General features: G+C 44.3%; 1 protein-coding gene across 1 annotated transcript in view; it reads left to right on the forward strand.

Moving 5' to 3' along the window:
• Window positions 1-26408, forward strand: part of xpo7 (exportin 7) — a 60320-nt gene that overhangs the window by 19350 nt on the left and 14562 nt on the right. Inside the window, exons 5-19 of the mRNA XM_055662328.1 lie at window positions 1203-1268; window positions 4656-4760; window positions 5664-5829; window positions 8604-8677; window positions 10967-11086; window positions 12449-12595; window positions 13258-13430; window positions 13606-13799; window positions 15679-15784; window positions 16896-17031; window positions 18865-18938; window positions 20400-20480; window positions 22748-22811; window positions 23067-23175; window positions 26017-26123. Coding sequence (XP_055518303.1) covers window positions 1203-1268; window positions 4656-4760; window positions 5664-5829; window positions 8604-8677; window positions 10967-11086; window positions 12449-12595; window positions 13258-13430; window positions 13606-13799; window positions 15679-15784; window positions 16896-17031; window positions 18865-18938; window positions 20400-20480; window positions 22748-22811; window positions 23067-23175; window positions 26017-26123 — 1722 coding nt within the window. The remainder of the gene's footprint in view (window positions 1-1202; window positions 1269-4655; window positions 4761-5663; window positions 5830-8603; window positions 8678-10966; window positions 11087-12448; window positions 12596-13257; window positions 13431-13605; window positions 13800-15678; window positions 15785-16895; window positions 17032-18864; window positions 18939-20399; window positions 20481-22747; window positions 22812-23066; window positions 23176-26016; window positions 26124-26408) is intronic.

A 26408-nucleotide genomic window follows, 5' to 3' on the forward strand; every position in this document is an offset into this window, starting at 1 on the left:
AGCATCATTATTGGGAATCTACGTGAATTGGCAGTAGCCAAATTTATTGTCAAAATGTCTCGTCATCATTTCTTTTGGTGACAGTTTACAGGGAGAAGGTAGGAGAATAGATTAGGCATGATTGAATGGCAGAGTGGACTCGATGGGCGGAATGACCTTGTATGTGAATACTTGGCCAATAAACTTACTTACTTTACCTAACTCTGCTCTTCTAATTTATGGTCTTATTTGTTTCCACTACCTCTGAAGCCTACATTGCTGGTCATGTAATCAAATTCTAGGAATGCATTGTGCCTGACCACACTGAAGGCTTGCAGTTGGTTTGAAGGCTCCAAGGAGAATGGCAGTATAGAAGTTAGAGATATACTGGAGTACAGATGTACAAAGCACCTGATTTTTCACTTCTGGATTTGGCATCGTCAAATTGCACTTGACTTGCAATCACATTGACTTCCTGAAATTGATGAGATTACAAGTCAAGTGCATCTCCAGAGGATTCAGTTACAATATTTGTTGCAGATATCCTGCAAGCTCATTCATTTGAATAGGTTCACTGACTCCCATTCGGCCCTGTGACTTTGTGCTGGTTTTTAGAGTAATTCCATAAACTCCATTACCCCCACTTGTTTTTCCATGACCTATTATATCTCAAATGCCCTGATTCACCTGCTCGCCAATCCAACTAATCCCCAGACTAACCTGCCGTTGCGGTGTCGGAGGGATTCAGATTCAGATTCAATTTTAATTGTCATTGTCAGTGTACAGTACAGAGACAACGAAATGCATTTGATCTGGAGCACCCAGAAGAAACCTGTACAGTCTATGGGAGAATGTGTATCCCCACACTGCAGGTACCTGTCAGACATGTGTAGCTCCACACTGACAACGATCCAGGTTGGATCAATACCTGGTTCGTTGGAGCTGTGAGACTGAGTTTATCACTATGTCGTTGTGCTTGATAACTGATTCCATTTTTGAGTCCAAATGGCCAGGAAACCCATTCTGATCTTTTGCATCATGCCTATGTCCTGCATAGCACAATTCTCCCCTCTGCTGCTCAGCGTATATCTTTGAAGGAGGCAGAGATGTTGGATTAATGAGGCTTAAATGTCATGGATAAATTGTTGGTAATTACACTTATTATTGCTTCAGGGAAACCAGGAGGAGAAAGTAACCAATGTTGTTTCTGTGTTTCTCCACAGGACAGTGTTGAGCACTGTATTATAGGAGTCATGATTCTTTCCCAGTTAACGAATGAAATAAACCAGGTGAGTGCCACATGGACCTCCAATGTCATCTCGTCTCATTAGATTCCATTTCCCTCTCCCAATCTGTTTGTATGTTTTTTGTCATGTTCTACTTGCACCAGGTTTTTGAGGCAGAATCATTTTATTTAAATAGTAGTAACACTTCTGCTTGCAATCACGGCGGCACTTTTCCAAGCTCACTTGATATACTGTTCAGACTTTTCCCATTGCTGGGCTGGCTGGACCTGTTTAATCCCCGAGGCTTAGGTGTACTGTGGGTTTGTTGCAGGATCACACATACATTCTTCCTGTGGGGTGATACGGGCTCTTTTATGTTCATTTTCACCATTTTTGTTTTTACTTCATTGCCTTTTGATGTTTTTGCTCTGTTCAAACCCGAGCCATAAGTTGACCTTGGATGAGGAAGGCAATTTGGTAACGTGATTTCTTGTGAGACATTGTGTGCAGTATATCCAACAGGACTTTGTCATATTTTCTTGCGGGAGGAATAGATCAGGCTTGCGCCAAATAGTTTACTACTTCCACATTATTTCAGCAAGTTTTGCTGAAGTTTGGCAATGATGGCACGAGTGATGGAATTAGTTCCTTATAGTAAATGTCCTACCATGTTCTGTGTGCTGAAGCAGAGCAAGAATCTCATTGTCCTATCAGGGACACATGACAATAAACTCACTTGAACTTGATTCTATTCAGTAACAGAATTATAAAGATGAATTGCAGAGTTCAACCCTGCATTTTCCTGCAGTCTTGGGCAGAACAGTAACTCTACCACCTGTCACATCCCAATGGGACGTTTTATGTGCTACATCTGTAGAAATTGCTAAGAGTCATTTGAGACGTGTGAATTTCCTTAGTTTCTATGGAAGTAGAGACATTGTGTGCTTTCAAGACAGTCAATATTGTTTAATTGTCATTTGCCCCGACAATGACAGTAAAATTTTTGCAACACCATCACAGGTCTGTAAGCCCAGCCCTTGATAGATAACTTGAAAAGCAAACAAAAATAGTTCAACACATTTTTAAAAACTCAATATTAGTGCAAAATGAAACAAAAGCTCAGTCCATAGTGCAACCAAGACAGTTCATAGTGTGTAGTTGAGTTAGTGTTTGTAGTGTTCAATAGCCTACAATGGTGTTCTTGGCCATAGTGTCCATGTAGTTGGACAAGCACATATTGCTGGTGGTATTTACACCTCAGAACTATGTTCTTGACCATCTCCACATCAGCACCATCGATGTCGACCTGTACACCACACTGCCTTCTGGTCGATGACCAGCACCTTCATTCTGCTGACATTGAAGGGGTTCTTATTGCCTTGACAAGTTGCTGCTCATCTCCTTCCTGCAGTCATTCTTGATGTTCCAGATCTGGCCTGCCACAATGAATGGTGTCACCTGTAAACTTATAGATAGAGTTGGAGCAGTATTGGTCTGCACTGGTGTGAGTGTATAGGGAGTACAACAAGGAGCTGGGAATGCATCCTTACGAAGCACTGGTGTGGAGAATTATCATGGGGAGGTTTTATCACCTATCCCTCCCTGATTGTGGTCTATGGGTCAGGAAGTCAAGGATACAGTACCAGAGGGGGGTTCTAAATCCTGGATCCAAGAGTTGGAGAGGAATGAGTTTGGTTAAATAAATCAAACATTGTGACTCTTAGCTAACCTGTTTTGCCTTCAGGTTGTGCTATTGAGGATAGTAATCAACGAATGGTTACCCTGTCAACTCTCTCGTACAGTTGTGAATGAGATCTGTGCCTCTGGGAAAGGACATTGAGGAAGGAACCGGCACTGTTTTAATGTGTAACAAGTTGTGTTTGCAAAATGTTACAAAGTGGTAATGTACTGAAGTAGTTACAATGTATCAAAAGGAACTGCAGATGCTGGTTCATGATAGACAAAAAAGCGCTGGAGTAACTCAGTGGGTCAGGCAGCAGGCATCTCTGGAGAAAATGGATAGATGACATTTTGGGTCGCGACTCTCCTTCAGACTGGTTATAGTAGGGAGAGTGGGGGGAGGAACTGGAAACGAAGGGAAAAAACAGGGTAAATCTGGGCCAGCAACAGTTTACCTCAGGCAAGGAAGTTCCCTGATAAGCTGACTGTTGGCTTGAGACAGGTAGGTGTGAGCCCAAGTGAGATACATGGTTGCAAACTGTCAAACTAGTTAACTGGCCAACATAGAGAAACAAAAACGGGAAAATAGCCAAAAATGTCATCAAGAGGTGGTTCTTAAAGGCTATGTTAGGGGAAAGATAGAGTTTAAGGGTGGGGGCGAGTCCTCCCTGACAGCACCATGCACAGATGGCATTAGCAGAGTACAGGAAACTGAGGACTACACACAGCCAGAATTGGTGGAGCATAGTTTAGTTTAGAGATACAGCGCGGAAACAGGCCCTTCAGCCAACCTAGTCCGGACCAACCAGCGATCCCCGCACATTAACGCTATCCTACACACACTAGGGACAATTTACGCTTATACCAAGCCAATTAACCTACAAACTTGTACGTCTTTGGAGTGTGGGAGGAAACCGAAGATCTCGGAGAAATTCCAGGGGGAACGTACAAACTCCCTACAGGTCGGGATCGAACCCGGGTCTCCGGTGCTGCAAGCGCTGTAAGGCAGCAGATCCACCGTGACGCCCCGCTGTTATAAAGGAAGCTAGTGTAGGAAGGAACTGCAGATGCTGGTTTACACTGTCTGAAGAAAGGGTCTCGACCTGAAACATCACCCATTCCTTCCCTCCAGAGATGCAGCCTGTCCTGCTGAGTTACTACAGCATTTTGTGTCTCTATAGGAAGCTTGGTGGACAGCAGGTGGCCAGCAAAGGGCAGTGAGCTCCTTCTCAGATGTTCAACGATAATCCGAGAATGTTTCTGTAGAGAATCAAATACATTGGTACTTGTCTCCACGTGATCCCCCAGTCTCACCCTGGTCTGTTGGTGACTCTGCAGGTCCTTCAGCGACCTCTTCTTCTCCCTGAAGGGCCTGTCCCACTCGGGCGTCATTAGCGCGTAATTTACGAGACATCATTTAGGCGTCACGACGCACGATGGCCACACGTCGTGATGCGCGCATGGTGAGTGGTGACGTAGCCAGTGGGCGCCCCATGAGTTTGGGATGTACAAAATCTTTGCACGCCATCTGCGTGATGCACAAATGCCGCCCAAGTGGGACAGGCCCTTGACTTGCATTTTGCCACCCAATCTGTCCTGATAAACACATTCTAATCAAGGTACTATAGAAGTCTGCATTCTAATTGAAATTTGACCCCAAATGTTGTTGGCACTCTGACTTTATTAACCTGTGTTGCACCATTTAATGATTTGAGAATTGTTGCAGTAACATTTGAGTTGTGAACGTGAATGATCATTTCTTTCTTCTAGGCTGACACTACACATCCACTGACCAAACATAGGAAAATTGCATCGTCATTTCGAGACGCATCGCTGTTTGATATTTTCACGCTTTCTTGCAATTTACTAAAGCAGGTAAGGGTTTTACATTTTACCAACAATTGCAACCATTACTGGCGGAACCCCGAGATAATTCAAGCCTTATTTATAACTGAGCATCATGAACAAAGACATTGTGCAGTTCAATAGATGCACTGTGTAGTTACCTGGTGAATCGCTACACACAAGATGGCAAACAATGTAATGCTTCTGTGCGTTAGGTTGGGCCTTCATTTAGTCTACACACCAGCCTACTATTCCAATATCTGGAGTAAAAAAACAAAGAATTTGAGATTTCCCATCTCAAAATCTTAGGTTTTAAATTGGACAGTGGTGAAGTTTGAAGTGTTTCTACCAAGAATCTATGGAACGAAATAATGCAATGGGATTGACCCACCCAAAGACAGGACAAGCAGACAAAATGTGTTGGAAGGAACTGCAGATGTTGGTCTAAACCGAAGATAGACACAAAATGCAATGGAGTCTGAAGAAGGGTCTCAACCCCATTCCTTCTCTTCAGAGATGCTGCCTGTCTCGCTGTGTTACTCCAGCATTTTGTGTCTATCTTCAGTTTTCAACCAGCATCTGCAGTTCCTCCCTATACAATATCTGCAATGTTGTCCCAGCCACGGGTGAGCACTCCTTTTTTTGTGTAACCTCCTCCCTATACAATATCTGCAATGTTGTCCCAGCCATGGGTGAGCACTCCTTGCTGAACTATCCCTGAGGATGCTTGCAGCTGGAATTGATAGAATGTATGCACTATAGACAGGAGAATTCGTCAGTAGATCATAGGTAGGGTCACAGGATTTTATCATTTGTGCAGCTTGGGATCCCATTGCATTTTTTTGACGTGCACTCTCACTGCCGATGAAAAGATTCACGGCCCTGCACCAGCTGTTTGTCTGGGTTATTCTAATGGCATGCACTTTCTTGCAGGCATCAGGAAAGAGCTTAAATCTGAATGATGAAAGCCAACACGGTCTTCTAATGCAGCTCCTTAAACTAGCCCACAGCTGCCTCAACTTCGACTTCATTGGCACGTCAACAGATGAGTCGTCGGACGACCTCTGTACTGTCCAGATTCCAACCAGCTGGAGGTCAGGTATGGTCATATTCAGTAGTTTGTGCCACAACATCATTTGTCACATTAATGCTTAAAGTGGAAGAACAGTCCTCTCCCACCCTGTCCCCTCAGCCCTTAATCTGCACCAACCCATGAAGACTCCACCGCAGCTTGCATTCCCTCTACACCAATACTTGGCTATGCTCTCCCCTTAACCCACCCTGTTCAATCACTCTCACTATCTAGTCTCTTCCCTCCTTCGTCCTGTCTTCTCCCTGCCCCTCCCTGCATGCTTTTTGCACTCTTACACGCGTTTCTCTGTATGGTTGGCTGCCCCATGCTCTTGCCATCACTCCTCCCGGCTCATACCCTCCCTCACCCCCCACATTCTCCCCGCCAAAGTGTGCTCGTTTCCCTGTGCTCTCTTAATGCACCGGTTCTCACCGGCCTGCATATCCTCATAAATGTGGAGACGCCCTCCCACCCCACTACTGTCATAGGTTTCTTGTCCACCCCCCTCCCCTCTCCCGCAAGCTCCAAGCTTCCATTTCCACATGAATACTATCAGTTGCCCACCACTTTTTTTGTGTAGCCTTACAGCAGTTAATTTTATAATGTTTTCATGTCTATCATATTAAAACCTGAGTGATCCATGTTGGCCATTAGCTAATGCCTGGTTATCATCGGATTTGTTTTTTATGGGCGCAATTATATTTAATGTGTTGAAACTGGATAAATATTAGGTGGAATAGCTTCCTCTCTACCCCCCCAGTGTTTCTTGTTTATATTTGATGCACCCATTGTCTTTGCTGTGTTGTAGATGCCAGGATCCTCAGCTTCAAAGTTCTTGATTGCAGCCTTTATTTTCATTACAGCTGTCGCTTCTGATATAGTATTTTCAATTCTTTCAAATGAATAATTTAAATATCATTCTATTCATGAAATTATGCCAAAAAAGAGTCACAGTGAAATTGCTTTTATGATCGGTTTTCTTGTTGTACCCCAGAGGTACTAAAGGGCCTGTCCCACCTAATTCACAACCTTTTTTACGCGTGGACATTTTTCATCATGTTGAAAAAACGCCCCGACCTACCTGATGCCACAAGTACCTACGACTAGCATCACGACCTGCTACGACTTACCTACGACCTGCTTACGACCTCGTCAAGGGCAAACTCGGCAGAGGTCGTGAATTAGGTTGTGAATGTGGGACAGGCCCTTAATGCTCCGTGCATTAGTCGAGATCTTTTGAATCAGTTACTGTCCAGATTCTGATTTTGATTAGCTACATTTTTTTCTACTATGGTCTACTAACCATTGTGTGAATTGTTTTCTGAAGTGATTTAATCTATGCAGTAGATTTTAATAATGTTTTGATGTTTTTGATGAATTGGTGGAGAGCATGTCCAAATGTGGACACAGATTTTTTAAATTGTGCTTTCTGTTTTTCTCACTTGAGGTACATTAATGAGCAGTTGTGGCAAGGAATTTCTATAATCACAATATAATCATCCCGAGAGAAGTCATTCCCCAGATGAAGAGACCTTTATATTTGTAGTTAGTACTGCTCGGAGCTAAATGTTTCAATACCAGAATCTTGCACTGATTGCTTATATGTTAGGAAGATTAAATTTATATCATGTTGGTACCCTATTTAAATGCCAGCTGCAGAGTTAATAATATTCTATTAAAATGTAGATAACCACTAGAGCTCGTCATCCAACAACCCTAAAGGGCCTGTCCCACTTACGCGACTTTTACAGGCACACTTCATAGGTTGCTGAAATTTTCAACATGTTGAAAATTCAGCGGCAACCAAAAAGACGCTACGACTCTTTGGAGACCTCTCGCGACCATAGGCTGTATGGTCGTGATAGGTCTCCTATGGTCTTGAGAGGTCTCCAAAGAATCGTAACGTCTTTCTGGTCGCTGCTGAATTTTCAACATGTCGAAAATGTTGGCGACCTATGACGGGTGCCGGCAGTCGCCTGTAAAGGTCGCGTAAGTGGGACAGGCCCTTTAGATGACAAAATCTGAGAAATGGGAAGTGGAGTGTTTCACTAACATTACTTGGTCTTCACTTGCTGATCCACAACAAGCCAATGGAGGGGAAGAAAAACCCCAGAGCTTGGCAATAATGGGTCTAAAGTCACCCAGGTGCACTATTCTCACATGGTGTCATCATTACAATTACTACAATGTGGTCAGTTTAGAGCAAAAACTAGTTACTGACATGAAAACTGGAATATCTGGCTATCGAGTTTAACCCAGCAACCTCGTAGATGACAGTTTCACGTTCTGCCAGTCACTTGCGTATGCAATATCTCAGCTACGTTAAAAATCTGTCAGGTTCTTGTCTTTCACCCCATGAGCACATGGTATTATTTCAGTTTCCCCCTGGCAGTGTATTCATTGACAGGGTAATTCAGGTTACATGGCTATATTGTCAGTCTTTCACACAGAACTATGAATAGTACTGTACAAGGAATTGACGAGGCTGCATTAGGAATATTGTGTGCCGTTCTGCTTACATCGCTGTCGGAAGATGATATCAAACTGGAAAGGGGCAGAAAAGATTCACAGGGAAGTTATGGGATCTGGAGGGCTAGAGTGATAAGGAGAAACTGCAGGTTTATAAAATCATGAGGGCATATGTAAAATGGTCCCAGTCCTTTTCTGCCAGTCTTTTTTGGCAGCAATGCATACCTTACATATTTAGCGACAAGCAGGTGGAATTTGTAATGTTTTAGTTCTTTATTTTCTCCTTCTTTCGTCAAGGCTGCTGAGTTAAAACCTCCACTTTCTCTCAACAGCTTTCCTGGATTCATCAACCCTGCAGTTGTTTTTCGACTTGTACCATTCCATCCCTCCGTCACTGTCCCCTCTGGTGAGTTGTGCTTCTCTCTGTTGGAGGTGCAGGGACATGCGAGGGGCAGGAGAGAAGAAATGTTATCTGTGTCGCTGTGGTGATTCTCCCATCCCGCACCCCACACCACAGATTGTACTTTAGACTGGACTTAAGAGATACAGTGTGGAAACAGGCCCACCCAGACCACGCCAACCAGAGATTACCCTGTGGCCTAACACTATCCTACACACTAGGGACAATTTTATAATTTTACCAAAGCCAACAACCCTGTACGTCTTTGGCATGTGGGAGGAATCCAGAGCCCCTGGAGAAATCCCATGCGGTCACAGGGAGAACATACAACTCCATACAGACAGCAACATGATCAGGATTGAACTCGGGTATCTAGCGCTGCACCTCTGTGTCAGCCATTGTCTTCCAAGACTTTTCCAGTTGTGCACCCTAGAATGCAAACCAAGGCCCCATTTATGTCTGGTTTTCCATTAATTTAGAGACACGGATACTGGAAGAAATGTGGCTCTGATTTATCCAGCAGTGGAAGACTAGCTTTACTGAAACTAACCTGGTAAACAAGCAGGGAAAGATAAGAGAGCAGAATTAGTTGCTGAATCGCTGAGGACCACAATGGGCCAGCTCAGATGATCAGCAAGGAGGCAGATAGAGAGGGGTACTGACGGAGCACCAACAAGAATGGGAATTCATCATTCAGCCCCTCCATCCTCCTGGTAAGGTTCACAACAAAAAAACCTCAAAGTACTGGAGTAACTCACCAGGACAGGTAGCATCTTTGGAGGACATGGATAGATCAAAACGTCACCTATCTGTTACCTCCAGAGAAGTTGGAGTGACATAGACTGAGATGCATGTTGCAGGGTAACGCCTGTATGGTCGTGAGTAGTCGCCCAAAGAGTCGTACCTTTTTCTGGTCGCCGCTGGATTTTCAACATTTTTAACATTTTCAGCGACCTGCTGCGACTATGACGGGTGCCGGCAAGTCGCCGAAAAAATCGCGTAAGTGGGGCAGGCCCTTTAGTGTGTTGTGATAACATTTAAATTAATTATAGTGAAGTCTGGTGTGTTTCACATTGACTTATGTTGGCTGGTTCCCCATCATTGCATTCATACAAGTCCAGTCAATGTAGTCTCATAATATAATAAATCTTATCATATTACATAAATTCACCGTCACACATACACACATACCCGAACAGGGATCCTGTTGCTCATTAAGAACAATAACCTGTAAGGTGCTGTGTTTACAAGTATCTGTACCCTGCAGTGAAGTGTCCATAAATGAATGGATCTACAGTATATGCTTGTAAAAGATATGTATTAATAGTAATCTTCTGGAGGGCCCCATATTTGAATGATTAATGTGTAAGTTTATATTTGAAGGAAGTTGCTGCTCCTGCCATCATTCCCACACGACAATCATAGAGAAAAACATAGAAACATGGAAAAAATAGGTGCAGGAGTAGGCCATTCGGCCCTTCGAGCCAGCACCGCCATTCAATACGATCATGGCTGATCATCTAAACTCAGTATCCCGTTCCTGGTTTTCCCCTATATCCCTTGATTCCGTTAGCCCTAAGAGCTAAATCTAACTCTCTTGAATACGTCCTGTGAATCGGCCTCCGCTGCCTTCTGTGGCTGAGAATTCCACAGATTCACAACTCTGTGGGTGAAGACTTTTTTCCTCATCTCAGTCCTAAATGGCTTACCCCCTTATTCTCAAACTGTGGCCCCTGGTTCTGGACTTCCCCCAACATCAAGAACATTTTTCCTGCATCGAGCCTGTCCAATCCTTTAAAAATGTTATATGTTTCTAAAGATATCCTCTCATCCTTCTAAATTCCAGCCCAGTCGACCCATTCTTTCATCATATTGGCAGTGCCGCCATCCCTGGTATCGTGAAAGATTTTATTCTCAATTTTGCTGTTAACCAATTTACCTGAAGGAACTCAATGCTCTGGAAACCAAAATCTAGAGTGCAGCTTTTAAACCATGGCGTGGTAGATGAAGGAAGGCAGCATCAGCGCATCAGTCTGGGCTGTTGCTGCAACCTTCTGATTCATACTTTCCCCATAGCCTTGAAAATAGCCCCTCACAGTCACACTCTCTCGCACAATACATACACACACAACACACAACTCACACTCACACACACACGCGCACACACACACACACACACACACACACACACTGAACATTCCCTCAAGCATGGGGACTCTCAGGTGCCCATGACACTTTGCGTTAAAGTACTGATATCAAGCTGTACTGTCTGACAGTGGCTCTCTTTTCTTGCAGGTCTTATCTTGTTTAGTACAGATCGCTTCAGTCCGGAGGTCACTATTTAACAATGCGGAACGTGCAAAATTCCTCTCTCACCTCGTGGATGGCGTGAAGAGAGTTTTAGAAAATCCACAGGTGATGAACGGTTTGCTGATAATTTCTTATACAGATGGTGGAATAAAAACATCAAAGTGAATTTTCTTAGAAGTGTGTGCAATCCTAGAATGTTTGTAATTCTGAAATGTGTTCATGGGCCGTGGTTTCTGACTGCAAGGCTCAGTTTCCCCGCAGATAGTGCATTCCATTTCTCTCACTTGAGGGCAAGGATGGTGTTTGTACTTTAGGAAGGAAGGAGGATAATTGGGAGTGCCGTTGTGAACTATAAAACACGGAGAAAGCTCCAGAAACAAACTCTACGCTCACTGAGTTGTTGAAATGGAAGGGAAGAAACAAATCTGTGTTTACATCTTGGAGGCAGAGGCAATCGTAGCTGGGAGTAGAGGTGGCTCATGTGTGTCCCTCAAGTGTGGTTCACAATTAATGTTACTCCTGGCAGATTAATGGGTTCAGTATCACATCCCTGTCCAAATTAAGAATAAGTAATACTGGAAAAATATTATTTTTTGAAAATTTGATATAAAAGTAGTAAGCGGCAGAAACGTGTTTTATTTTGGGCATTTTCTGTATTTATTTCACAAATACGCCGTGACTCCACAATACTTGGCCCTTGGCCTGCAAAATTGTACATTGACCGGTTTTGCCGAACACTTACACTCGGTCTGCTATGGCCTGCTAGATCTCCCAGTCACCAACTATTTTAAATCCTCTCCCCATTGACCTTTCTGTCCTGGGCCTCCTCCATTGCTGGGGTGAGGTCGCACACAAAGAACAGCAGCTCACATTCTGCTTGGGCAGCCGACAGCTCAATGATATGAACATTGATTTCTCCAATTATAGGTATTGACAAATCTCCCCGCCTTCTTCCCTCACCAACCCCCCCACTCTATTTTCCTCTGCCCACTCCACCCTTCTCTCCCCAATGCCCCACCTACACTCACACCTATTTCTTCCCCCCCCAACATGTGTATTCCTTCCTCTCGCTTCACAATTCACAACTCTTCTCTCTTTTCATCTGTGGCTTTTGTCCAACCATCTTTCCATCAAAACCCCCCTTCACTTGTATCAACCTATTACCTGCCATACTTTACACTGCCCCTCCTCCTCTCTTCTTGCTTTCTTCTCCACAATCAGTCTGAAGAAAGATCCCAACCCGAAACATCACCTTTCCGTGTTCTCCAGAGATGCTACCTGAGTTACTCCAGCACTTTGTGTCCACCTCAGGTGCTATAAATGGTGGTACATGTAAGGATTATCTTTACTGCTTGATGGTCTTGGTATAAATTTTGTTTGAAATTAGGTTCAAATGACAATAAACAGTATTTTGATTCTGATTCTGATGGCTAGTATATATGTGTGAAACAGCAACTCCTTTTGCAGAGCTTGTCCGACCCGAACAATTACCATGAGTTCTGCAGGTTATTGGCACGCCTGAAGAGTAATTACCAACTGGGAGAGCTGGTGAAAGTGGAAAACTACCCTGAAGTCATCCGCCTAGTAGCCAATTTCACTGTAACTAGCCTTCAGGTACAACAACCAGCTACCTTTCTGGAGATGTTTATGAAAATGCATTTTTTAATAGAATAGATAATCGTCAGTGGATGTATGTTGGGTGAATGAGTTACCTGTGGTTGTTAATACCTTCAGGAGAGGTGCATGCCAGCATTTGGCATTAGTTTGGGATGCTTTGCTGCTTTGTCGCTGCACAACATTTGAGCTGGGAACACTATATGACCTGCCAGTATCCAAAGTCTGTAAACCAACACATGTTTCAGAGTCTATGCTGGCAGTAACATGACTTGGGTTGGCAATATCCTCAGGGTGTTAACAGCAGTATGAGTTTGATTGGTACGTACGTTATTTGTTAAAGCCAGTTCCCTTCCGCAGTTGACCTTGCATTCAAAGATGCAGCATTAAGTTGGTGGGAATTGAGTTAAAGACATATAGTGAGGTGCTAATCAAAACTTTTGGAAATTAAATAAGATGTATAATTTTCTCATGTTTAGTTGAGATGGAATCTATATTGTATTTGATTAACATATTCCCTAAACGAGTGCACAGTCAGACCTGATTCTTATGTGAGGTTGATAAAGAGTGCCAGAAAGATGCATTGGTGGCCAAGAATTTCCCACTCTGGTCATTCTAGATTAATGTTTTCTTGTGATTTCCTCCTGTTTTGTTTTCTATAGCATTGGGAGTTTGCCCCTAACAGTGTGCACTACCTGCTGAGCTTGTGGCAACGCCTGGCTGCCTCAGTACCATACGTCAAAGCCACAGAGCCACACATGTTGGAGACATATACGCCCGAGGTCACCAAAGCCTACATCACCTCCAGACTAGAATCCATTCACATCATTCTGAGGTACTGTGATGGACTGTTACTGAGCTACACTGACCCTAGCAACCTATAACTATGAAGTGAGAAATGCGTACATTGTCGAGGTAGTTTAGGGAGCGTATGCTGGTGGGGGGGGGGCAGGTGTTATTGAGGCGGTGGCTGCCCCAGTGAGAGGTGACGGGCGTGTTTGTCTCCACAGGGACGGGCTGGAAGATCCGTTAGACGACACTGGACTGGTTCAGCAGCAGCTGGACCAGCTCTCCACCATCGGCCGCTGTGAATATGAGAAGACCTGTGCGCTGCTGGTGCAGCTTTTCGATCAGTCCGCTCAGACGTACCAGGAGCTATTACAGAGCGCAAACGCTAGTGCCATAGATATCGCAGTACAGGAAGGTAAGGAAAGGTGCAACTTCTCATGTGTATAGACATCATAGAAAATAGGTGTAGGAGGAGCCTTCAAGCCAGCACTGCCATTCATTGTGATCATGGCTGATCGTCCTTAATCAATAACCCGTGCCTGCCTTCTCCCCATATCCCTTGATTCCACTAGCCCCTAGAGCTCTATCTAACTCTCATAAATCCATCCAGTCATTTGGCCTCCACTGCCCTCTGTGGCAGGGAATTCCATAAATTCACAACTCTCTGGGTGAAAAAGTTTTTTTCTCACCTCAGTCTTAAATGGCCTCCCCTTTATTCTAAGACTGTGGCCCCTGGTTCTGGACTCGCCCAACATTGGGAGCATTTTTCCTGCATCCAGCTTGTCCAGTCCTTTTATAATTTTATATGTTTCTATAAGATCCCCCCTCATCCTTCTAAACTCCAGTGAATACAAGCATAATCTTTTCAATCTTTCCTCATATGACAGTCCCGCCATCCCAGGGATCAATCTTGTGAACCTACGCTGCACTGCCTCAATCACAAGGATGTCCTTCCTCAAATGTTCTGTTATATCAATCTTTGGGCTGTTGCACATGCACAAACCTGACCTTTTTTTCTGATAATGTTTTCTCCTAACATTTAATATTGTGAAAAAAGCATGCAAACTGCTGGATTAGCATGTTCTCCAGGGATTCTGCCCAGTCCACTGAGTTACTCCAGCACTTTGTGTGTGTTTTTATAAACCAACATCTGTAATTCCTTGGTAGACACAAAATGCTGGAGTAACTCAGCGGGTGAGGCAGCATCTCTGGAGAGAAGGAATGGGCGACATTTCGGATCGAGACCCTTCTTCAGACCAAAACGTCGCCCATTTCTTCTCTCCCGAGGTGCTCCCTCACCCGCTGAGTTACTCCAGCATTTTGTGTCTACCTTCGATTTAAACCAGCATCCGCAGTTCTTTCTTACACACCTGTAATTCCTTGATAGACACAAAATGCTTTAGCAACTCAGCGGGACAGGCAGCATCTCCGGATACAAGCTTACAACCCAGTGGACTCTGCTGGGTTGTAAGCTTCTATCCAGAGATGCTGTCTGTCCCGCTGAGTTACTCCAGCATTTTGTGCCTGTCTTCGGTGTAAACCAGCATCTGCAGTTCCTTCCTTAAGGGGTTTGGACAGGCTAGATGCAGGAAGATTGTTCCCGATGTTGGGGAAGTCCAGGACAAGGGGTCACAGCTTAAGGATAAGGGGGAAATCCTTTAAAACTGAGATGAGGAGAACTTTTTTCACACAGAGAAGTGGTGAATCTCTGGAACTCTCTGCCACAGAGGGTAGTTGAGGCCAGTTCATTGGCTATATTTAAGACGGAGTTAGATGTGGCCCTTGTGGCCAAGCGGATCAGGGGGTATGGAGAGAAGGCAGGTACAGGATACTGAGTTGGATGATCAGCCATGATCATATTGAATGGCGGTGCAGGCTCGAAGGGCTGAATGGCCTACTCCTGCACCTATTTTCTATGTTCTATGTTCCTACACATTTTGTCTGTAATTCCTTATTTCTCCATTTAATATTGTGAGTGGTTACATCAACACATTGCACCTTGTTTCTCAGTGTCACCACCAGTGTGGTTACGGGCTAAGGCTACCAGTGGTTGTGTGAAGTGTATTTCCAGAGAAGTTCTCAACTCCATGGCCATTTAGCAAAGTGTCACAAAACCTGCATTCCTATTCTGTTACTGGACAACACCAAGCAACTGCTGATAATATTAATCTGCCGGTGATCGTGCATGCAATATTCCTTCCCAGCTATTGCACATTTGTGAATGAATAGTGTGTAGATGATCCCCACCCACCCTGTGAGTTAAATTATTGATGGGCTGATTGATCTTCTCCCAGGTCGACTGACGTGGCTGGTTTACATCATTGGGGCAGTGATTGGGGGCCGAGTTTCCTTTGCTAGCACGGACGAGCAGGATTCAATGGATGGGGAGCTCGTATGCCGGTGAGTCCTTAGTTGCCGAATCCTGCATGCAAGGAGCAGACATTACGCCCACAGTGTCAAGCTCCAATAAGGCCTCGGGAGGAGATTCTCATTGTGGGGAAGAAAGTGCACTCAGCCGATGCATTATTCTGGAGACAGACACAAAATGCTGGAGTAACTGAGCGGTACATGCAGCATCTCTGAATAGAAGGAATGGGTGACATTTCGGGTCGAAACCTTTCTTCAGACTGATTCAGAATGAAACGTCACCCATTCCTCTCTCCAGAGATGCTGCCTGTCCCGCTGAGTTACTCCAGCTTTTTCTGTCTACCTTCGATTTAAACCAGCATCTGCAATTCTTTCTTATACAAGGAACTGCAGATGCTGGTTTACACCAAAGATAGATACAAAACACTGGAGCAACTCAGCGGGACAGGCGGCATCTCTGAATGGAAGGAATGGGTGACGTTTGGGGTCGAGACCCGAAACGTTACCCATTCCTTCTATCCAGAGATGCTGCATGTACCACTCAGTTACTCCAGCATTTTGTGCAATCTTCGGTGTAAACCAGCATCTGAAGCACCTTCCCACACATTATTCGGGAGGTTGTGCAGATGTGATCATATATATAATTAATTTAATTAATCCACTAGAAGACACAACCGCTGGAGTAGTACAGCAGGGCAGGCAGCCACGCTGGAGAACGTGGATAGGTGATGTTTTGGGTGGGGTCGTCTTCAGGCTGATCCAGGGATCCCAACCTGAAACGTTACAATTCCATGTCCTCCAGAGATGCTGCCTGACATGCTGAGTTACTCCAGCAGTTTGTGACTTTTTTTGCATCTGCAGTTACTTGCATCTCCTTGACAGTCCACTGGTTCTCTTTTAAATTCCACATCTGCAGCAGCTTGTTTCAACCTGTCTCCGTTGTTCCCCTACCCTGGGTTGTCGACCATTACCTGAACCATTGCACCAGCATTAAACCGTTTGTGTGTTTAAGAGTTTGCAGAAGGCATTAAGATATTCTTTATCAATGAATGTATTTCTGCATCCCATATCTGGAGCTAGGTCGGAGGGCTTGCTGGCAGAGTGCACTGGAGACACCTGACTGTGGTTTATGGTTCCTTTGCAGAGTTTTGCAACTGATGAACTTGACTGATTCCCGACTGGCACAGGCTGGAAATGAGAAGCTGGAACTGGCCATGCTCAGCTTCTTCGAGCAGTTTCGCAAAATCTATATCGGAGATCAGGTTCAAAAATCATCCAAGGTAAAAAGGGGTGAAGTTATAGTATGTGTGTGTGTGTGTATCTGTGTGTGTGTGTATCTGTGTGTGTGTGTGTATCTGTGTGTGTGTGTGTATCTGTGTGTGTGTGTACGCGTGTGTGTGTGTATCTGTGTGTGTGCGCGTACGCGTGTGTGTGTTGTGTGTATCTGTATGTGTGTGTATCTGTATATGTGTGTGTATCTGTATGTGTGTGTGTGTATCTGTGTGTGTGTACGCGTGTGTGTATCTGTATGTGTGTTGTGTGTATCTGTATGTGTGTGTGTATCTGTATATGTGTGTGTATCTGTATGTGTGTGTGTATCTGTGTGTATCTGTATGTGTGTGCGCGTACGTGTGTGTGTGTGTGTGTATCTGTATGTGTTTGTGTGTGTGTGTGTATCTGTATGTGTGTGTGTACGTGTGTGTGTTTGTGTCTCTCGCTCTCTCACTCTCTCTATCCCCCGACTCCGCTATTTTTAAGAGCCCTATCTAGCTCACTCTTGAAAGTATCCAGAGAACCGGCCTCCACCTGAGCAAAGAATTCCACAGACTCGCAACTCTCTGTGAGCAAAAAGTGTTTCCTCGTTTCCGTTCTAAACGGCTTACCCCTTATTCTTAAACAGTGGCCCCTGGTTCTGGATATGTCAATAATAAGAAGAAGGTACAGTCCAATTGTGATGCTTGTGAAGGATCCCTGAGCAGACTGTTGAGCCCAGTTATATGTTATAGGTTAAGATTAGCACAGGTCTGGCTGGATTCAAGTGTGTGCAGTTACTGACTGTCACGTCACACAGTAGAACTTGCTTTGAAATTATGAGATTTAGATTCTCAATCATGTCGACACCGGTAACATTTACACCCGAGTGGTATGAACATTGACCTCCAATTTCAGGTAGTCCTTGCTTTCTCCCTCCTTCCCCTCCCCTTCCCAGCTCTCCCACAGCCTACTGTCTCCGCCTCTTCATTTGTTTCCCCAACCCACCCCACCCTACATCAGTCTGAAGAAGGGTCTCGACCCGAAACGTCACCTGTTCCTTCGCTCCATAGATGCTGCCTCACCCGCTGAGTTACTCCAGCATTTTTGTCTCCCTTCCGGTAACATGCAAAATCACACCATGCGTGATTGAATGCACAGCTAAATGCTGTATATCCGAATGTGTAGGAAGGAACTGCAGATGCTGGTTTACACTGAAGATAGACACAAAATGCTGGAGTAACTCAGTGGGACAGGCAGCATCTCTGCAGAAGGAATGGGTGACGTTTCGGGTCGAGACCCTTAAGAGTTGCTGCTTTACAGCGAATGCAGCGCTGGAGACCCGGGTTTGATCCCGGCTGCGGGTGCTGCCTGTACGGAGTTTGTACCTTCTCCCCGTGACCTGCGTGGGTTTTTCTCCTAAATCTTCGGTTTCCTCCCACACTCCAAAGACGTACAGGTTTGTAGGTTAATTGGCTTGGTAAATGTAAAAATTGTCCCTAATGGGTGTAGGATTGTGTTAATGTGCGGGGGTCACTGTTTGGCGCGGACCTGGTGGGCCTGTTTCCGTGCTGTATCTCTAAACTAAAGTCATGAAACCAAGGTCCTGGCTAACTGAGTGGGTGTAATAAATCTCTTGGCATCCTGAGGATAGTCAGATATCTCACAGTATCCTGGCCAATATTTATCCCGCAATTAACATCACTAAAGCTAATTAACTGATCATTTATCCTCTTGCTGTTGGTAACACTTTCCTCTATTCAGCCTAACTGAAGTGTTTCCCCACTCTACACCACATTGGCCAGTGTCCTGCTGGTTAGTATGTTTGGCCTCCCCTGACTGTTTTCCTTTCCTCTGTACAGTTGTATCGCAGGCTGTCGGAGGTCCTGGGACTGAACGACGAGACAATGGTCTTGAGTGTTTTCATTGGGAAAATGTGAGTGTGTACACTTATGTGGTTAAACTGTTTCTGCTTATGACAGTCACAGGGTAACTGTAGACACTGTGGGCAAGTAGTGTCATCATCAGGATCGTTAGATTATATTTAAGAAAAAACTGCATTCAGAAATTTGGTTTTACCATTTTTTAAATTATTTTCCCTTTTTGCATTCAGACTTTGTTTTTCAATGAACTCCCATTCAATCTAACAAGCATTATTTTAGTTTAATTTAATTTATTTATTGTCATGTGTACCAAGGTACGGTGAGAATATTTTTGTTGCTTGTTGTCTAGTCAGTGGAAAGACTAGGCATGATTACAATCAAACCGCCCACAGTGTACAGATACAGGATAAAGGCAATAACATTTAGTGCAAGATAAAGTCTAGTAAAATCTGATTAAATATAGTCTGAGGGTTTCTAATGAAGAAAGTTGTAGCTCAGGACAGCTCTCGAGTTGGTGATAGGATGATTCAGTTGCCGGATTATAGCTGGGATGAAACTGCCCCTTAATCTGGAGTTGTGTGTTTTCACACTTCTGTACCTCTTGCCAGAGGGGAGAAGAGGGACTTTGGAGAGGCTGCAGACGAGGTATATTATGGCCCTGTCCCACGGTACGAGTTCATTCCAAGAGTTCTCCCCGAATTTGCCCTGAGTCGAACTCGGAGATTTACGGTAATGGCCGCTCGTCGGTACTCGGGGCTCTCGTGGACATTTTTCAACATGTTGAAAAAATCTTCCCGTGCTTACCTGCCGTTAGCGAGTGTTCCCGAGTACCTGCCGTTAGCGCTAAGAGACGTCCCTGAGCTCCGACGTACCCGCTACGTTCATTCTCTGTGCTTACCACGAGTTTGATTTGTTTTTTCTCGGGAGAGCTCTTGGAATGAACTCGTACAGTGGGACAGGGCCATTAGGATGATACCTAGATTATGGGGTGTTGGAAGATGGACTTGGATAGTTTTCTCTGGAACACCTGGGGTTGCGGGAAGACCTGTTAGAAATGTACCACATTTTGAGCAGCATAGTCAGGGCGGGCAGTCAGAACCTTTTCCCAAAATGGAAAAATGAAATATTAAAGGACATGGCTTTAAGGTGAGAGCCAGCATAGTGTAAAGGGGAAGCTTGGGGCACAAGCATGTTCCAGGCACATTGGTGGTGAGTGCCTGGAACATGCTGCCGGGGGTCATGGTTGAGGCAGATACAATAGTGGCATTTTAGAGTTCTGGATAGGTACAAGGGTATGATATGGATTATGTACAGGCAGATAAGAAATGGTTGGCATCATATTCAGCACAACCATTGTGGGCTGAACGGCCTGTTCTTCTGCTGTACTGTTCTACATTCTTTCAACAATATAATTTACTTCTGTTACCGTGACTAAACTGTAAGAGTTCTACTGAGACGTAAATGCAAAGGAGACGTGTTTTGTGACTTGTAACCATTTGTTTGTTGCCAAATAGAATCACCAACCTGAAATACTGGGGGGGGTGTGAGCCAATCACCTCAAAGACTCTACAACTGCTGAATGACCTCTCCATTGGATATCCTTTGATCAAAGTCTCCCCAGTATGTGGGGAGCAACTAGTCTTCTCAAGGAATAATCTGTAGCACACGGTTTGTTTCTAGCAGGAGTAGATCTTCAAGTCAAATCAAGTCTATTGATAATGATAATCTTGCTCACAGCAGCATCACAGGCATACAGGCAAAGACAACACGGTGGTACAGCGGTAGAGTTGCTGCCTCACCGCGCCAGAGACTCCGTTTCAATCCTGACTAAGTGTGTTTTCTGTACGGAGTTTGTACTTTCTCCCTAAGACCACGTGGGTTTTCTCCGGGTGCTTCAGTTTCCTCCCACACTTCAAAGACAGGTTTGTAGGTTAATTGGCTTCTGTAAAATTGTTCCTTGTATATCAGATTCAGATTCAATTTTAATTGTCATTGTCAGTGTACAGTACAGAGACAACAAAATGCATTTATATATATGCATTTATATATATATATATAGGATAGAACTAGTGTACGGGGTGATCGCTGATTGGCACAGACTCAGTGCTCAGGGTTAAGGGCCTGTTTCCACTCTGTATCATAAGATCATGTGATAGGAGCAGTAGTAGGCCCTTCGGCCTGTCAAGCCTAGTCCGCCATTCAATTATGGTTGATCTATCTCTCCCTCCTAACCCCATTCTCCTGCCTTCTCCCCCTACCCTCTGACACCGTACTAATCAATAATCTATCCATCTCTGCCTTAAAAATAATATCCACTGACTTGGCCTCCACAGCCTTCTGTGGCAAAGAATTCCACAGATTCACTGCCCTCTGACTAAAGGAATTCCTCCTCATCTCCTTCCTAAAAGAAGGTCCTTTACTTCTAAGGCTATGAGCTCTAGTCCTAAACTCTCCCACTGGTGGAAACATTGACTATAGATAGTGGCATATGTTGTCTAAAGTCTAATAAAGATAAATTACACAAATTGTACAAAGACAATGGAAATCTGAAGTAAAATCGGTAAATATTGGATCTGTTGAGAGAGAGGAACAGAGCTATCATTTTGGGTTGCTGACTTTTCACTGGTTGACGAAAGGTTGTTAAGTTGAAAGATTCCTCTCATTCCTCTCATAGCAGATGCTGCCTGACCCATTGAGCATTTCTGGCATTTTCTGTTTTTATTTTAAATTTCATCCCTATGATTTACCCATATTTTAAAATCTACACATAACATAACTGATGGAAAAGTCTAAAAAATACTATTAATAACAATAGACAATGGGTGCAGGAGTAGGCCATTCGGCCCATCAAGCCAGCACTGCCATTCAATGTGCTTATTGACAAGTGGACAACAAATATAGGGAGAGGTTTAGGCTGGGTCTCTATTCCATGGAGCGTAGGAGGATGAGGGGAGATCTTATACAGGTATATAAAATCATGAGAGGAATAGATCGGGTAGATGCACAGAGTCTTACCCAGAATAGGGGAATTGAGGACCAGAGGACATAGGTTCAAGGTGATGGGGAAAAAATTTAATAGGAATCGAGGGGTAACTTTATCACACGTGTATGGAACAAGCTGCCAGAGGAGGCAGTTGAGGCTGGGACTATCCCATCGTTTAAGAAACAGTTGGACAGGTGCATGGATAGGACAGGTTTGGAGGGTTCTGGACCAAGCATAGGCAAGTGGAACTAAGGTAGCTGGGCCATTGTTGGCTGGTGTGGGCGAGTTGGGTCGAAGGGCCTGTTTCCACACTGTATTACTCTTATGGCACTATGACTCTAAATGTGTTAAGGGAAGCTGATGGAACAGTCAATGATGTTTGCCTTTGGTTTCTAGTGATAGCCCTGCTGAGCTCTGGCAGTGATTGTGCGAGAGTAGGCTTTGGGCTCTATAGCACTGACCGCTAAGGTCATTAAATACCCACAGGTTTACTGATCAATGTGGCTGGGGTTCATACCCTTCGAACAGTTCCCAGATACAATGTTCAAGAAGGAACTGCAGATGCTGGAGAATCGAAGGTAGACATAATTTCTGGAGAAACTCAGCGGGTGCAGCAGCTTCTATGGAGCGAAGGAAATAGGCAACGTTTCGAGCCGGTTTCGGCTCGAAACGTTGCCTATTTCCTTTGCTCCATAGATGCTGCTGCACCCGCTGAGTTTTTCCAGCAATTTTGCCTACCTTTAATTCCCAGATACAAAGGTTTGTATGGCAACCTCTGGTGCTTTCGAGGGAACAGAGGAGGTATAAGAACAAACGGAGAATGATAAAATATTTTTGAAAAATGCCATTGATAGTTTGAAACCTTGACTTAATATCTACATACAGCAGTGTCAGGAAGCTGGTAAAACTCACTGCCGTTCAATTCATGCTAAACAATCATACAGTAAGTGACTCTTACTTCTCATCTTGTTCACACCTCCTCGCTCTGGCATTCACTACCCTGGCTACATGTTTAGACAATGGAAACATGGGTTTTATTTCAATACATTGATTGTTGATGAAGGACATTGGTGTCACTGTGAAACCTTTCCAAACTAGAAGCATGTGGGTAAGCTCATTCTTCCTCTGTTGTTGTATTGTGTGATATTAATTGTCAGAATGTGTGAGTAATGATCTAATGTTCACTTCAACTTGGCAGAGCGAGCACTTTTCGTTCCTGGGCATCAATAACCAATCCAACCTGAGTGATATGCGTTGTCGAACAACCTTCTACACAGCGCTTGGGCGATTGCTTATGGTCGATCTAGGTGAGTAACAAGCAATGATTTAACGATAGACACAAAATGCTGGAGTAACTCAGCGGGAACATCGAACGTGTCCAAAGACAGGCCGCTCGATTTGTTACTAACACCTATGAGAGAGAGGCGAGTGTCACCAAACTTCTGAATTCTCTGGGGTGGAAGGAACCCTCTCCAAGACAGATAGACGTGAAGCTCACCGTTTGAACTGTTTTTACAAAATGTTAAATGGTCAGCTCAACATAGATCACAAACCCTACACCAAACCAATTAGGAGCAGACGAGGGCATTCGATCCAATTTGTGATCCCAGCTACAAAGACAGATGTGTACAGCAATTCGTTCTTCCCCCGCACAATTAAATCATGGAATAATCTCCACCCAACTATAGTTACTTTAGATTAGATTAGATTAGATTCGTTTATTGTCATTCAGACCTTTCGGTCTGAACGAAATTCTGTTTCCCTGCAGTCATACATATAATTAAAAAAATGACAAAAACACACAATCAACACAAATTTAACATCCACCACAGTGAGTTCACCAAACACCTCCTCACTGTGGTGGAAGGCAAAATCTTAAAGTCTCATACCCAACCAGATGCAACTACATTTAAAGTAGCATTTTCTTCCCAATAACCCTTTCTGGCTTAAGCCCTCCCTTCACCACCTCCAGTTTAAATTCCAGTTGGAATATTTTGGAGGACCAAGTAACCAAGAACCAAGAACATAGTCTCGACCCGAAACGTCACTCATTCCTTCTCTCCAGAGATGCTGCCTGTCCCGTTGAGTTACTCCAGCATTTTATGCCTATCTTCAGTTTAAACCAGCACCTGCAGTTCCTTCCTACACCAATGATTTGGCTATTATTAGTCTGTACTTAGAAACTCAAACTTTGAGAGTGTATGGCCTAATTCATTTTATAGTTAGCATGTTTTCATGGTGTTGGTTTGCAACTAATCCTAATTTGTGTTTTCTAAACATATGAACTTTACAAAGTGGTGATGTTAATCTGGAGCCTGTCCAGATTATACAGCGTGATATCTACTGTGGCTTGTTGCATTTCTGCAGTACTGACTTTTTTCAGCTCTCTTCAAAAACAACTTCCCCTTCAGCAAGTGTTCCCAGCCTGGGGTAATTTTACCCCCAGGGGGTACATTTTGCCTACCCAGGGGGTAAATGTGTTGGTTGTGGGTCTGTACATATTTTGTTCTCATTGACTGACTGTGTTTGGTTCTGGTATACCGATATCTGTTCATCATTAGTTGTTCATAAATGAGTGAAATAACATTGTGATGTGCTATTAAAGTTGCCGGAGGTAAACGGGGCGAAAAAGATTGGGAACCCCTGCCCGAAAGGCTGTGGAATTTCATCATTCATTCAGGGGTCCTGGAAGCACAGTCAATAAAGGAATAGTTCAAGCAAGCTTTTGAAGTACAGAGGAAGGTGGGCATGTAGATCTAATTGCTGTAGGACATGCAAGGTAATTATCAGCGACCTTAGAAGCATCGATGCACTAGAGACACCTTGGGGTGCAAGTCCCCAGCCATTTAGGATGAGAGAGGATCTTATTAGGCCCTTCGAGGCAGCACCGCCATCCACTGTGATCATGGCTGATCCACACTCAGTACCCCATTCCTGCCTTCTCCCCATATCCCCTATATCTTTAAGAGCTCTATCGAACTCTCTCTTGAAAAGCATACAGAGAATTGGCCTCCACTGCCTTCTGAGGCAGAGATTTCTACAGATTCACATCCCTCTGTGGAAAAAGTGTTTCCTCGTCTCCGTTCTAAATGGCTAAACTTTGGTCACTTGTTCTGGACTCCCCCAACATCGGGAACATGTTTCCTGCCTCTAGCGTGTCCAAGCCCTTAATTATCTTATATATGTTTCAATAAGATCCTCTCTCATCCTAAATACTGAGAGTAACCATATAACCATATAACAATTACAGCACGGAAACAGGCCATCTCGGCCCTACAAGTCCATGCCGAACAAATTTTTTTTCCCCTTAGTCCCACCTGCCTGCACTCATACCATAACCCTCCATTCCTTTCTCATCCATATTCCTATCCAATTTATTTTTAAATGATACCAATGAACCTGCCTCCACCACTTCCACTGGGAGCTCATTCCACACCGCCACCACTCTCTGCGTAAAGAAGTTCCCCCTCATATTGCCCCTAAACTTCTGTCCCTTAATTCTGAAGTCATGTCCTCTTGTTTGAATCTTCCCTATTCTCAAAGGGAAAAGCTTGTCCACATCAACTCTGTCTATCCCTCTCATCATTTTAAAGACCTCTATCAGGTCCCCCCTTAACCTTCTGCGCTCCAGAGAATAAAGACCTAACTTATTCAACCTATCTCTGTAACTTAGTTGTTGAAACCCAGGCAACATTCTAGTAAATCGAGTAGCTGAGCAGGTATTTGAAGTGAGAGGCAGGTAAGGGTTACTGGTGAGGACCAAAGTTGCAGGCTATAATATATGATCATGTCAATACCCCACGGCTCTAAGTGCCACCTTCCAGTTTTAGAATTAACCAAGGCGTACCTTTCTTGACGATTTTTCTAATGCTAGGTTTTGCTGAATAGAGACCTATCTCGGCTGATGTGTGGTAGGTGTTTGCGACAGATCTGGGCATTTCTGTTTTGGAGAAGGCGTCTCCAGAGTCCCTACGCAGATATGAAAGTGCACACATGTAGAGGATGTGACCGTGTGTGGCTGAGCTCTTCCAACCCTTCGTTGCATTGAGAATTGGTTGGCGATCTCTGCTGTGGAATGAATACTGGCAGAGGTGAGTGAGACACAGAGAGAAGTAACTCTTCACCTTGTGTGTTGTTGTGCTCCACAGGGGAGGATGAAGACCAGTTTGAGCAGTTCATGCTTCCCTTAACCGCAGCATTCGAGGCAGTAGCACAAATGTTTAATTCAACCACATTCAATGAACAAGATGCTAAGGTATGTCACGGACGTGGACATTTCATCCAGCTGCTGCTTTAGCCCCTCAGTGTCACATTCACAATGTTTCAGGCCACAGCTCTGTATGTGAGCAGTGAAGTGGTTCAGTGGCATCGCCCCCACTCACTGGTATTTATGAACAATCTCTCAAGGGTGCAACCAATTGACATCTACCCCTCCATGCCGTTGCTATTTTAAAATCATTCTCAAGATACGTACATCACTGGTGAAGCTTAAAGTAAATGCACATCCTTGACCAGTCTCAAGTAGTGGCCAATCCAGAGG

The sequence above is a fragment of the Leucoraja erinacea genome, chromosome 35 (assembly GCF_028641065.1).
Source record: "Leucoraja erinacea ecotype New England chromosome 35, Leri_hhj_1, whole genome shotgun sequence".
Lineage (NCBI taxonomy): Eukaryota > Metazoa > Chordata > Chondrichthyes > Rajiformes > Rajidae > Leucoraja > Leucoraja erinaceus.